Source organism: Telopea speciosissima, chromosome 3 (assembly GCF_018873765.1).
Source record: "Telopea speciosissima isolate NSW1024214 ecotype Mountain lineage chromosome 3, Tspe_v1, whole genome shotgun sequence".
Lineage (NCBI taxonomy): Eukaryota > Viridiplantae > Streptophyta > Magnoliopsida > Proteales > Proteaceae > Telopea > Telopea speciosissima.
Genome location: NC_057918.1, coordinates 14,400,394 through 14,414,920, shown reverse-complemented (window position 1 = coordinate 14,414,920; position 14,527 = coordinate 14,400,394). Strand labels below are relative to the sequence as shown.

The following is a 14,527-nucleotide window of genomic DNA, read 5'->3' as shown; positions in this document are numbered from 1 at the left end:
AGCCAGCACCAACAACGACACCTTCTCCTACTTGTCATGCAGGTCGAAGAACCTACCAGAGCCAATGTTGGAGACGCCGCCCCTGACGAAATCGCAGGCTTCCTTGTTGTGGGTTGTTCACAGTCTAGGTAGAGTCGAAGCTGGAGGCATTGATGCACCAAAACTTTCAGACGAAGAAGGGAGTGGCTCGTAGATCTCGCTACTCTTGTTGCTGAAGAGCAAGCCTTTGAGTCTTCATCATCCATCATCTGCACCAAAAGGGTATACACCAAGGCTCCAATCGCGTCCAACTCGCTCAGCTTCCAACCGTTTGTATCGTTGAGCACACTGAGATTTGGAGCGAGACACCGGAGCATGCAGGAGAAGAGGAGGGCCAAGTGATGGAAGCAAATTGAGAAGGAGATGACCGAAGAGGATGATGATCTTTGTCCGTCGTCATCAGCATCGGTGGCGTCTTCTTCTTTGGAGATTCCGATAGTCATGGCAGAAGAGCTGTGGAGAAACAGGGAGAGAGGGAAACACGCACTAAGGCGGACAAGGAACACGCATGGCGGCGGACTAAAACTCACAGCGGCGAATAGAGGAAAAAGAAGGGAAACCCTTGTAGCTTGTATTAACTTGCATCTCAATTGAGAGGGAATAACAAGGAAAGAAAGGTTGGTGATTTTTGATGTTCTCATTGGATTCATTATTAAAGTGATAATAAACTTATGCTTTCTAATTGAAAATGGTTGACCACCCTCAATGTGTATATTTTAGCCTGGCCAGCCCATGTATCTTCCTTCCTCCCATAGTCAGGGCCAATCAGGGTCAGCTCGGTCGGACCCTAAGGCCGGACTCAAGATTGAGCTGGGGTTTTAAAAGATCCGATCAACCCAACCCTGTTGCAGCCCTAACAGGCAAAGGGGCTAACCTGATTAATAGTCTAATAAATGTAATTCCAAATATGGCTGGGTCCAATTTTTGTAAAACATCAAATGCAAATGAGGACATAAATTGAATTGAATTTCTATGAAAACCCATTACGGACAAATAAAGTTACCATCTCCTCTCATCAACCCATCTACCGCCATTCCAAAGACCCATTCCCTTCTTCCTCCAATTCGAATCCATTCACCGCTCTGCGACTTTTCAGGGGAGTCTCCAAGTAGTCGATCTGGAATGGATCCGGTGTTACAGAGAATTTTTTGTACCATCATAAGCAGCATATATAGTCTCTCAAAGGGAGTGGGGGAAGCACAACTGAGGCACTTCTGTGAATACCTTATGGGCTCCATCATATTGGGGCAAACACTAAATTAAATGGTCCCTCGCCGCACATGGACCAGATCGGTAATACAGTGGGGTTTTTCCTCTTTTAACGAAGAACCACGGCCTACCCTTCGGGTAGACATAGGGCTCTCACACTCTGTGGAGGATTAACACCATAGCCCTGCAAACCATAATCACCAAACCCCACGATCCTCATTGAATCCTCCTCTCCCATGGCCACGCCCATCTCTTCCACCTACCGCGCCTTCGCGTGCTATCATCCACAGCGAATCCATTGGAAAATCCCATAGTGGTTGCGCTAGTGGTACGCGACCACCCAATCCCTTGCTCCGGTCTCATGGATTCAGTTCCCTTGTCTACTCCGGTTGTTTCTTTTCCTGTTTTCCAGGTGAAGAATTTACACAACTACCCTTATCAAGGACTTTTTTTATGTCTACGTGGGCCGTTCATATATTAAACTTAAAATGACATATTTACCCCTATGCAGTATGCTCAGCTATAATTCTATTGTAAAGTTAGGGGATTATTTAAAAAAGAAAAAAAAAAAGAGACAGAATAAGGGGATTGTAAAATAGGCTACAAACACTTTCAGACATACCCAAAATGCCATACTATTAATTATGAGGTCCATGGTGAATAAAAGGGTGTCAATGTGTAACGAGTACCGAATACCATTTTTGATTTCCGAGTTGATATTTGGTAGGGTATCGGTATGGACATAATTAGGGCTGTAAATGGATCGGATTTGGCTCGGATAGTGCTATATCCGCATCCGCATCCGCATCCGATTAGCTATCGGACAGATTCGGATAGTGCAAAACGGATGCGGACACGGATACGGATTGGATATTTTATCCGTTTATATGTAAATATAACTTTTTGGATAGCTATAGCCTATCCGTATCCGCATCCGTTTAGCTTTCGGACGGATTCGGATAGTGCTAAACGGATACGGACACGGATACGGAAACAGATTTCGGCTATTCATTTACACCCCTAGACATAATACTAAAAATATACTATATCGTATCAATACCGTATTGAATACCTATTTTAATTTGTACCAAATAATATCAAATTGGTTCAATACCTATAGTGAATTGATATTCTATATAGTATTGGTATGGGAGTACATCGAATCGAAACTTTATCGATATCCCAAAACTATACCAATTGACATCCTTATGTTGATAGCCTTTGGCTCTTATTCACCATTACCTATTTATTATTTCTTACATTTTAGAGAAAGGGAAAAAGACTAGGTACAACATCGATGTATGTCTATCTTTGTCTTCCCCCCATTTGAAATGACTTCCTTGCCCATCCTGTTTGAAAATTCTCTCTCTCTCTTTACCTCCTAATTATTTCATTGAAAAAGTGCATCCTATCACTTAAGACTAGGAACTTGGCCATTGGACCTAGTGTAATGAGAGACTGGATCGATCATGTCCTTGTACAAGTACCATCCAAGGCCCTCTAGGGCCACTCACATGGAATCCATAGGAAGAGGGCATTGGACGGTACATGAATATATGTACAAGGACATGATCCGGTCTCGTATAATGACAATGAACTAGTGAAGTCAAACTCCTAATTAAAGACCAATGTTTTAAAACACGGAATCAATCATTGGCCAAATCGATTCTTAAGACTAGTTCATCAGGTTCTCCTGAGAATCATTCTCGTACGTTCTTAGGCGCACATATGGAATCCAAGAGAGTGAATTCCCAATTCTTAAAACTCTGTTCTAATTATAAAGACACTCTAAAATTCCGACAACTTAGGATTATCATCCAACCTTGAAAATGACTCCTTGGAGACCTACCGTTAAAGACTTCTTCAAATTAACCAATTCTTACAAATTAAGAGCAAAACCAACCATATCCCGAAGTATAAGATCCCCTAATTATAATCTCCTAACGGATCTTTATTTCCTCAATTTACTTGCTCGTCAATTTTCTCAATTCCATCTGATAGGGAGTACCAAAATGACCACCCTACCCCTTGCCCGAACACACTGTTTAAGTGGGGTCCACCTCCCCTATTAAATGGAATTGAGGAAATTGATAGGTAGGCAAATTGAAGAGAGAATTTTCCGTTGGACAAGATACTGCCACTTCATTACGATTTATGTGGCCGGGCTTGTAAATAACAACATTATATAACATATGCGGGTGTCCATAACCTTTTAACCTCTGCTTCTTCTTCTTCTTCTATTTGGAGACTTCATGGTAATAGCCATGGCTGTGGGTAAGAGGGAGATACTATTGGTGGCCATGGCCTATTATTTATTCCTTCTTGTGTCAGCAGGAAAAGGAGGAGGAGGAGCAGAAGCCGATCGAATAATAAAACTTCCTGGACAGCCCAAAGTCTCATTTAAGCACTACTCTGGCTATGTCACTGTTAATAAAGAGGCCGGCAGAGCTCTCTTCTATTGGCTCACTGAAGCTGTTTCTCTCCCTGAGTCCAAACCTTTGGTCATTTGGTTCAATGGAGGTCTCTTTCTCTCTCTCTCTCTCTCTCTCTCTCTCTCTCTCTCTTAAATCTTTTGATGTGGGTTTTCACTTCATCTAATAGGTGTGGGGGATGAAGAACAAAAAACCAAAAAATGAAACTATCACATGGATTAGCAGGAGGATGAAATTGGCTATTGCCCCAATTGTAGGTGGCGATTTGGAGTCTAGAATAGTATTTTGGAAAATACTAAAACCTAAGAGGGTACTTTTGAACCCAAAGGGGAAAGAGATTATTCCAAGTTTGAGCCTAGGATTGGGGGCAGCAGGAACATGGCTGCAACCCGGCTAAAGAACAACATAATAACAAGACAAATATATATAATCATTTGGGGAAAAGTTTTTTTTGTCAAGGAACACAACCTCTGCACCAGCACAAGGGCCAATGGGATCGTTGATTGAAGCACTAACATTGGTGGAATTTAATTCTATGTTTCAGGGGGGGGGGGGTAGTCATTTCACCCCATGATGTGTTTGGACGCAGGTCCATGCTTCCGAGACATAGTCCTGTTTCCCTAATCATTTTTTGGTGTATATTTTGCTTAACTCCATAAGTCAAGCATTTGAACCTTTTAGTTCTTGATCCTTTCCAACTGAAAGGTTCAAATGCATTTTGGGATTGTTTTAGAGGTCGAGCCTTGGTGCAACGGTAAGGTTGCTATATTGTGACTAAAAGGTCATGGGGGTTTGAGTCTGGAAAATCCTAAAACAGAGGTATGACTGTTTACATTATGACCTTCCCTAGACCCACAGTTGCGAGAGTCTCATGCACTGGGTATGCCATTTTTACATTGCCAATTAAATTAGTACAAATGAGTGAGAAAATAACAACAAACAGTGGAACTACTTTATTATCTATACAGGGCCCGGCTGCTCTTCAATTGCTTATGGAGCTTCGGAGGAGATAGGCCCATTCAGGATCAAGAAGAAAGGGACTGGTTTGTACCTCAATAAGTTCTCATGGAACACTGTCGCCAACCTACTTTTTCTTGAATCTCCGGCAGGCGTCGGCTTCTCTTACACCAACACATCGTCCGATTTCTACACCTCAGGCGATACACGCACTGGTATATAACCCAAACTTTTAGTTTTCTTTCTCTTCTAATTATGGTGATAATTAATGAAATCATATGGATTGGGATGTTTATATGTACATTTCTCGATCTTCTATGGTTAAGTACATTTAGTATAGTAGTATATAGTGTATGATCTAATTGATGAATGTTGTGATATATTCAGCAAAGGATGCATTGGAATTTGTTATCCGATGGTTGGACCGGTTTCCACATTACAAACAACGAGAGATTTATTTGACGGGAGAGAGCTTTGCCGGGCATTACGTTCCCCAATTGGTCAAAGAGATTATGACATATAATTCAAGGACTAAGTTTCCTATAAATCTCAAAGGGATAATGGTAATAATCTTAATTTCTACCTTCTTTCTATTTCCTTTTTGTGTTTTTTTTTTTCTTCACTTGATGATGTTCCATCACCAAAAATGAGATTTCTTGTAGTGTCGATGTGTCTTCATATAGAATTGGACTCTATATCTCCATCTAATATCTTAAGCTTTTGGATTAAAACCCCCAAATGGATTTCATATATATTTGGTTAATTATTAGAGAGAATTCAGTTATTAAAAATGTCTGAATTTGTAGGTTGGGAATGCAGTTATAGACACATACTATGATAACCTTGGCACAGTAGACTACTGGTTGAGCCATGCCTTAATCTCTGATGAAACGTATAAGCAAATACTCAACAAATGTGACCTCCATAAATTAGAAGATGACTCGAACGAGTGTAACGCAACGAGCAAATATGCAGAGAAAGAGCAGGGAAATATTGACATATACAATATATATGGACCTACCTGCGGCGATTCAACTGCCACCAGTACTCCTCATAACCACAGGATTCAGCGTTTCCCTCATCGATCTTTTTCGGTATTTATAAACAACAAAATCAAGTTCTTAATTAAAAGACTGATATGATCATTCATGATCTTATGTTTGTGAAAAATATAATATTTGCCTTTTTTGAATTTTTTTTATTATTTTTTTAAAATAAGTTGTCAAGGCAGATTTCCTCAAGCAGGCAGATTTCAGGATATGATCCTTGTACAGAAAATTATGCTGAGATTTATTACAACAGACCTGATGTGCAGAAAGCCCTCCATGCCAACACAACTCAAATCTCTTATAATTGGACTTCTTGCAAGTGAGTTTACATTATTTTCTTAAACCATTCCTTATATTCCACCTTTGAATGCAATTCTCATATATTTTGCTCATCCCTTTTTCAAATAATTATTCGATAATTTAATTCTAATGAGTGACCATATATTAATTGCAGTGAAATTCTGTTTAAAAATTGGACTGACCGAGCTTATTCAATTTTGCCAATCTACAAAGAGATGATTGCTGCTGGTTTGAGAATTTGGGTGTTCAGGTTGGTATGGATGTTAGAAGTTTCTATATATGTGGGCGTAATTAATTATTGGGTTAGTCAGTTAATTAGTTGGAGTCTATGAATGAATCGGTTGGGTTTGTCACACACACAGAGATAGGCCAACTTAACTCACTGTGAAACTAAGATTAGGGTTGGGACAGTATTATATATACTAGTCTTGGTCCCTATAGCCTCTGTCATATTTTCTCCCTCTTTCTCCCACAAAGAAGATGTGTCTGGAGTGACAGAAGGCTCTGGAAGACTTAAGTCTAAGTTGAGTTTTTATTTTTTATTTTTTTTATTATTCATCATCAACATATGCACGCACGATACAAGGTACATTCAATCCCCATATTGTGGATATTATTTATCGTGTTCTAGGTTTTTGTATGATGTTAGGATTCTCAATATTTCCTACTCAACTTTCTCTGTTTCAGTGGTGATGCGGATGGGGTGGTGCCGGTTACTGCCACCAAGTACTCCCTTGCTCAACTTAATTTGACAACCAAAACGCCATGGTATCCATGGTACCTGAACAATCAGGTACTACTACAACTACTACTATAGATTTACAGATGACACTAATTAAAGGCTCTCTCGTATGCTTATTAGTTCTTATCTAAGGGAATTTTTTGTTTATGATTTGTGAAGGTGGGAGGATGGACAGAGATATACGAAGGGCTAACCTTTGCAACAGTGAGGGGGGCAGGTCATGAAGTGCCATCTACCAGACCCAAAGAAGGCTTTCAGCTCATCAAATCATTTCTAAGAGGGGCACCTCTACCGCCAAAATAGGAGAGACCCTCTTTGGGAGCAGATCATATTCTTCAAAATTTCGATTAATCTATTCTTTGATCAAGAAAATTGTAATTTATTATAAAAGGTAAAAAAAAAAAAACAAAAGGGGAAAATCAAGAAGGGATAAGAGAGGAAAGAAAGTTTGATTTCTAGAAGGTTATTTCTGTGTCTTGTATTGCTTGTAATGACTAGCTTCTCAATTGAGGGAATAAGGAAAGAAAGGTTAATTGGTGATATTTGATGTTCTCAATAGATCCATTACTAAAGTGATAAACTTATGCCTTTCTAAGTAGAAAATGGTTGACCACCTCTTTTATGTATATTTACTATTTAATACTATGATGATCTTTGTTTAATGCGCGCGACAAAGGATTAAGGATGTAAACAGATCAAATACGGATAGAATACGCATCAGATGCAATCAGATTATCCCTCCAAATGATCCATAAAGTTATCATTTTGTTGTTGGCTTTACTGTTGGTAATGCTGGGTTCAAACCTTGATAGTCTGTGACTTTACCATATCAACTAACATTTGATTTTAATTGGGGAAATTGTCTAGATCCATTAGATAAGAAAATTAATTACAATATAAGTAGGTGTAAAATTTGTTTTACATCCACTAGTTTCAATTTTGAAAGTATTTACTTAAACCCCGTAGTTAGTTATTGCTCATGAGTTCCAAGAAAAAACATGATTGGACTTCCTAAAATACCCTAACCCTTCATCGTCTCTCTCCTTTTTTATTTTTATACTTTTATTTAATTTTTTTTATATTTTATCAATTGTGGAACCCACCATCACATCCTCTTCCTCCTCTCTTCCTTCTTCTTTCTTTCTCTCCGTGCAAGGCGGGCAGCATCCCACCGTTGCAACCCTGCAACTCCACTGCCACCTGCAACCCGCCCCACCATGCTCTCATCAACCCGCAGTCCCCCACCCCATGACCTGCTGAATCCTTCTCTCTACTTTCCTTTATCACCTGCTGAATCCTTCTCTCTACTTTCCTTTTTTATTTTTATACTTTTATTTAATTTTTTTATTTTTTATCAATTGTGGGACCCACCATCACATCCTCTTCCTCCTCTCTTCCTTCTTCTTTCTTTCTCTCCGTGCAAGGCTGGCAGCATCCAACCGTTGCAACCCTGCAACTCCACCGCCACCTGCAACCCGCCCCACCATGCTCTCATCAACCCCCAGTCCCCCACCCCATGACCTGCTGAATCCTTCTCTCTACTTTCCTTTATCCTCTCAAAAATTACTGAAACATTCTCATCATTACTCTCAAGATTTCTCATAAAATTTTCTTCCCTGAATACCTAACCATCCCGGCCAGTACCAAAGCAGAGTTGGTTGTGGTGTCAGTGAGAAGGTCGGAAGGACTGGTCTGTGACAGAACTTAGCGTAGACGAGGAGGAGAAAAGTCAAGGAGAACATTAAGGAGAGGATTCCAATGACGACGACGAGACTTGGCCAGAACCCGTTAACCATGTTGTCGTTGTAGTTGAAGCTCCCTGGAGACTGCGCTTCAGCATCGTTGAAGATGAAGAAGAAAGGAACCAAGATGATGATGGTGGTGGTGATCGAAACCAAATTACGCATACTGAGTCGCAAAGTGAAGGAACAAACTTCGCTGAAATAGGAGGTGGTGGTGGTGGTGGGTCCATCATGTTAATTAATTAATTAAATAAAAATGTTAAAAAAAGAAAGAAAGAAGGAATAAAAAAAAAAGGAGAGAGAGGATGAAGTGTAAGGGTATTTTTGGAAGTTCCATCAAGTTTTTTCTTGGAACTCAGGAGTAGTAACTAATTCCGGGGTTTAAGTAAATCTTTTTAAAATTGAAACTAATAGATGTAAAACAATTTTTAACACTACTTATCTTGTAATTAATTTTCTTATCAAGTAGATCTGGGCAATTTTTTCATTTTATTTTGGAGAAATATCATCCCCCTACCCTCAAAATTTCCTTAATATCAATCCAATCCCCAAGTTTTAAAAAATGATAATGCCCTCCCCTAATTTTTAAAGATTCTATCAACCGTACCCTAATCATTAAAAAACACCATTAAGTGATGACGTGGGCATTTCCAATTTTTCCAAAACCCTAGATTACCCTTAATAGAATTTTATTTCAAGTTGAAATTTGGTACGGTATCGGTATGGACATATTATTGAAAATATACTATATCGTATCGATACTATATCGAATACCTATTTTAATTTGTACCAAATAATATCAAATTGGTTCGATACCTATACTGAATTGATATTCTATACAGTATTGGTATGGGAGTATATCGAATCGAAACTTTATTGAAACTTTATCGATATCCCAAAACTATACCAATTGACATCCTTATGTTGATAGCCTTTGGCTCTTATTCACCATTACCTATTTATTACTTCTTACATTTTAGAGAAAGGGAAAAAGACTGGGCACAACATCGACGCATGTCTATCTCTGTCTTCCCCCCATTTGAAATGACTTCCTTGCCCATCCTGTTTGAAAATTCTCTCTCTCTCTCTCTACCTCCTAATTATTTCATTGAAAAAGTGCATCCTATCACTTAAGACTAGGAACTTGGCCATTGGACCTAGTGTAATGAGAGACTGGATCGATCATGTCGTTGTACAAGTACCGTCCAAGGCCCTCTAGGGCCACTCACATGGAATCCATAGGAGGAGGGCATTGGACAGTACATATATATATGTACAAGGACATGATCCGGTCTCGTATAATGACAATGAACTAGTGAAGTCAAACTCCTAATTAAAGACCAAGGTTTTAAAACACGGAATCAATCATTGGCCCAAATCGATTCTTAAGACTAGTTCATCAGGTTCTCCTGAGAATCATTCTCATACGTTCTTAGGCGCACATATGGAATCCAAGAGAGTGAATTCTCAATTCTTAAAACTCTGTTCTAATTATAAAGACGCTCTAAAATTCCGACAACTTAGGATTTGCATCCATCCCTGAAAATGACTCCTTGGAGACCTACCGTTAAAGACTTCTTCAAATTAACCAATTCTTACAAATTAAGAACAAAACCAACCATATCCCGAAGTATAAGATCCCCTAATTATAATCTCCTAACGGATCTTTATTTCCTCAATTTACCTGCCCGTCAATTTTCTCAATTCCATCTGATAGAGAGTGCCAAAATGACCACCCTACCCCCTGCCCGAACACACTGTTCAAGTAGGGTCCACCTCCCCTATTAAATGGAATTGAGGAAATTGCACATTGAAGAGAGAATTTTCCGTTGGACAAGATACTGCCACTTCATTACGATTTATGTGGCCGGGCTTGTAAACAAGAACATTATATAACATATGCTGGTGTCCATAACCTTTTAACCTCTGCTTCTGCTTCTTCTTCTTCTTCTTGGAGAGTTCATGGTAATAGCCATGGCTGTGGGTAAGAGGGAGATACTATTGGTGGCCATGGCCTATTATTTATTCCTTCTTGTGTCAGCAGGAAAAGGAGGAGGAGGAGAAGCAGAAGCCGATCGAATAATAAAACTTCCTGGACAACCCAAAGTCTCATTTAAGCACTACTCTGGCTATGTCACTGTTAATAAAGAGGCCGGCAGAGCTCTCTTCTATTGGCTCACTGAAGCTGTTTCTCACCCTGAGTCCAAACCTTTGGTCATTTGGTTCAATGGAGGTCTCTTTTTGCTCTCTCTCTCTCTTAAATCTTTTGATGTGGGTTTTCACTTCATCTAATAGGTGTGGGGGTGAAGAACTAAAAAAACAAAAAATGAGACTATCACATGCATTAGCGGGAGGATGAAAATTGGCTGCTGTCCCAATTAATTGTAGGTGCCGATTTGGAGTCTTGAAGGGTATTTTGGAAAATACCAAAATCTAAGAGGGTATTTTTGAATCCAAAAAGAAAAGAGATTATTCCAAGTTTGCGCCTAGGATTGGGGGCAGCAGAAACTTGGTTGCAACCCGGGTTTCAGCCAAATTGCTAAGAAACAACATAATAACAAGACAAATATATATAATCGATCATTTGGGGAAAAGTTTTTTTTGTCAAGGAGCGCAACCCCTGCACCAGCACAAGGGCCAATGGGATTGCTGATTGAAGCGCTAACATTGGTGGAATTTAATTCTATGTTTCATGGGGGGGGGGGGAGGTGTAGTCATTTCACCCCATGACGTGTCTGGACGCAGGATCTATGCTTCCCAGACATAGTCTTGTTTCCCTAATTATTTTTAGGTGTGTATTTTGCTTAACTCCATATGTCAAGCCTTTGATCCTTTCTAACTGAGAGGTTCAAATGCGTTTTGCGATTGTTTTAGAGGTCAAGCCTTGGTGCAAAGGTAAGGTTGCTACATTGTGACCAAAAGGTCACGAGAGTTCGAGTCTGGAAAGGGACTCTCTGTTAAAACAGAGGTAAGACTGGCATATATTATGACTTTCCCCAGACCCCGAAGCTGCAGGAGCTTCATGCACTGGGTATGCCCATTTTATGTTGCCAAGTCAGTACAGTTGATGGAGAAAATAACAACTAACAGTGGAACTAATTTATTATCTATACAGGGCCCGGCTGCTCTTCAATTGCTTTTGGAGCTTCGGAGGAGATAGGCCCATTCAAGATCAAGAAGAATGGGACTGGTTTGTACCTCAATAAGTTCTCATGGAACACTGTAGCTAACCTACTTTTCATTGAATCTCCGGCCGGCGTCGGCTTTTCTTACACCAACACATCGTCCGATTTCAACACCTCAGGCGATACACGCACTGGTATATAACCCCACACTTTTAGTTTTCTTTCTCTTCAAATTATGATGATAATTAATGAAATCATATGGATTGGGATGTTTATGTTTATGTACATTTCTCTTCTATGGTTAAGTACATCATTTATGATAGTTTAGCTGATTACTAATTTTATGGTTTAAGAGGAAATCACATAAGAATGATACCTTATGCTGAGTACTCAAATGCATTTATCATGATTACCATCCATGTTTAGGCCTGGTCTTAATTACATGATAATTATAATTGCTATAATGGAAGTTCTAGATTTTATTTACTAAATAAATTAAAGAGCAATTTAAGTAATTCATTTGGTATAGTAGTATATATAATGTATGATCTAATTGATGAATGTTATGATTCAGCAAAGGAGGCATTGAAATTCGTTATCCGATGGTTGGATCGGTTTCCACATTACAAACAACGAGAGATTTATTTGACGGGAGAGAGCTTTGCCGGGCATTACGTTCCCCAATTGGCCAAAGAGATTATGACATATAATTCAAGGACTAAGTTTTTTATAAATCTTAAAGGGATAATGGTAATAATCTTAATTTCTACCTTCTATTTCCTTTTTTGGTTTTTTTTTATCACTTGATGATTCCATCACAAAAAATGAGATTTCTTGTAGTGTCGATGTGTCTTCATATAGAATTGGACTATATATCTCCATCTAATAGCTTAAGCTTTTGGATTAAAACCCTCAAATGGATTTCATATATATTTAATTATTAGAGAGAATTCACTTATTAAAAATAAACAAAAACAAATGTCTGAATTTGTAGGTTGGGAATGCAGTTATAGACAAGTACTATGATACCCTTGGCACAGTAGACTACTGGTTGAGCCATGCCTTAATCTCTGATGAAACGTATAAGCAAATACTCAAGAAATGCGACTTCCATAAAGAAAATGACACGGATGAGTGTTACGCAGCGTACGATTATGCAGACACAGAGAAGGGAAATATTGACATATACAATATATATGGACCTACCTGCGGCTATTCAATTATTGACACCATTACTCCTCATAACCACAGGATTCAGCGTATCCCTCAGCGATTTTTTTCGGTATTTATAAATAACAAAATCAACTTCTTAAAATACTGATATGATCATTCTATGATGTTATGTTTCTGAAAAATATAATATTTGCCTTTTTTTTCTTTTTTTTTTTTTTTAAAAAAAAAAAAAAAAATGTTCTCAACCCAGATTTCCTCAAGGCAGATTTCAGGATTTGATCCTTGTACAGAAAATTATGCTAAGATTTATTACAACAGACCTGATGTGCAGAAAGCCCTCCATGCCAACACAACCCAAATCTCTTATAAATGGACTACTTGCAAGTGAGTTTACATTATTTTCTTAACCCATTCCTTATATTCCACCTTTGAATGCAATTCTCATATATTTTTCTCATCCATTTTTCAAATAATTATTCGATAATTTAATTCTAATAAGTGACCATATATTAACTGCAGTCACATTCTACATGATAATTGGAATGACCGAGCTTATTCAGTTTTGCCAATCTACAAAGAGATGATTGCTGCTGGTTTGAGAATTTGGGTGTTCAGGTTGGTGTCGATGTTAGAAGTTTCTATATATGTGGGCGTAATTAATTATTGGGTTAGTCAGTTAATTAGTTGGAGTCTATGAATAAACCGGTTGGATTTGTCACACACACAGAGATAGGCCAACCCAACTCATTGTAAAACTGAGATTAGGGTTGGGATAATATTATATATATTAGTCTTGGTCCCTGTAACTTCTGTCATATTTTCCCCCGATCTTTCTCCCACAAAGAAAAGATGTCTGGAGTGACAGAAGGCTCTAGAAGACTTAAGTCTAAGTTGGTTTTTTTTTTTTTTAAATTATTCATCATCAATATACGCACGCACGATACAAGGTACATTCAATCCCCATATTGTGGACATTATTTATCGTGTTCTAGAGTTTTGTATGGTGTTAGGATTCTTAATATTTCCTACTCAACATTCTCTGTTTCAGTGGTGATGCGGATGCGATGGTGCCAGTTACTGCCACCAAGTACTCCCTTGCTCAGCTTAATTTGACAACCAAAACACCATGGTATCCATGGTACCTGAACAATCAGGTACTACTACACTACTACTATAGATTTACAGATGACACTAATTAAAGGCTCTCTTGTATGCTTATAAGTTCTTATCTAAGGGAATTTTTTGTTTATGGTTTGTGAAGGTGGGAGGATGGACAGAGATATATGAAGGGCTAACCTTTGCAACAGTGAGGGGGGCAGGTCATGAAGTGCCATCTACCAGACCCAAAGAAGGCTTTCAGCTCATCAAATCATTTCTAAGAGGGACACCTCTACCGCCAAAATAGGAGAGACTTCTTTGGGAGCAGATCATATTCTTCAAAATTTCGATTAATCTATTCTTTGACCAAGAAATTTGCAATTTATTATAAGGCCGGGGAAAAAAAAAAAAAGGAAAAGCAAGAAGGGATAAGAGAGAAAAGAAAGTTCGATTTGAAGAAGCTTATTTCTGTGTCTTGTATTGCTTGTAATGACTAGCATCTCAATTGAGGGAATAAGGAAAGAAAGGTTAATTGGTGATATTTGATGTTCTCAATAGATCCATTACTAAAGTGATAAACTTATGCCTTTCTAAGTAAAAAATGGTTGACCACCTCGTTTATGTATATTTACTATTTAATATTACGATGATCTTTGTTTAA

The 14,527-nt window shown here is 38.6% G+C and overlaps 3 protein-coding genes across 3 annotated transcripts in view; all 3 read left to right on the top strand.

Moving 5' to 3' along the window:
• The window catches only part of LOC122656671 (serine carboxypeptidase-like 25), a 32,149-nt gene extending 17,917 nt beyond the window's left edge, over positions 1 to 14,232 (top strand). The window contains exon 8 of the mRNA XM_043851286.1: positions 14,030 to 14,232. Within this exon, the coding sequence (XP_043707221.1) occupies positions 14,030 to 14,173 (144 nt within the window). The 3' untranslated portion in view covers positions 14,174 to 14,232. The remainder of the gene's footprint in view (positions 1 to 14,029) is intronic.
• On the top strand, positions 3,483 to 7,031 carry LOC122653766 (serine carboxypeptidase-like 25). Its single transcript, XM_043847703.1, has 8 exons — positions 3,483 to 3,768; positions 4,649 to 4,852; positions 5,025 to 5,200; positions 5,444 to 5,754; positions 5,883 to 6,005; positions 6,141 to 6,236; positions 6,674 to 6,779; positions 6,888 to 7,031. Exons 1-8 carry the CDS (start codon positions 3,501 to 3,503, stop codon positions 7,029 to 7,031), a joined length of 1,428 nt encoding a protein of 475 aa, XP_043703638.1. The 5' UTR covers positions 3,483 to 3,500.
• On the top strand, positions 10,445 to 13,967 carry LOC122653764 (serine carboxypeptidase-like 25). Its single transcript, XM_043847702.1, has 7 exons — positions 10,445 to 10,703; positions 11,586 to 11,789; positions 12,170 to 12,345; positions 12,590 to 12,877; positions 13,019 to 13,152; positions 13,288 to 13,383; positions 13,817 to 13,967. The coding sequence occupies exons 1-7, from the start codon at positions 10,445 to 10,447 to the stop codon at positions 13,965 to 13,967; spliced, it is 1,308 nt and encodes a 435-aa protein (XP_043703637.1).
• Positions 14,233 to 14,527: the final 295 nt, after the last annotated feature.

Coding starts and splice junctions, on each gene's coding strand:
- LOC122653766 (XM_043847703.1), top strand. CDS start 3,501: ATGGTAATAGCCATGGCTGTGGGTAAGAGGGAGATACTATTGGTGGCC. Junction 6,006..6,140: donor TATAATTGGACTTCTTGCAA/GTGAGTTTACAT, acceptor TATTAATTGCAG/TGAAATTCTGTTTAAAAATT. Junction 6,237..6,673: donor TTGAGAATTTGGGTGTTCAG/GTTGGTATGGAT, acceptor TCTCTGTTTCAG/TGGTGATGCGGATGGGGTGG.
- LOC122653764 (XM_043847702.1), top strand. CDS start 10,445: ATGGCTGTGGGTAAGAGGGAGATACTATTGGTGGCCATGGCCTATTAT. Junction 13,153..13,287: donor TATAAATGGACTACTTGCAA/GTGAGTTTACAT, acceptor TATTAACTGCAG/TCACATTCTACATGATAATT. Junction 13,384..13,816: donor TTGAGAATTTGGGTGTTCAG/GTTGGTGTCGAT, acceptor TCTCTGTTTCAG/TGGTGATGCGGATGCGATGG.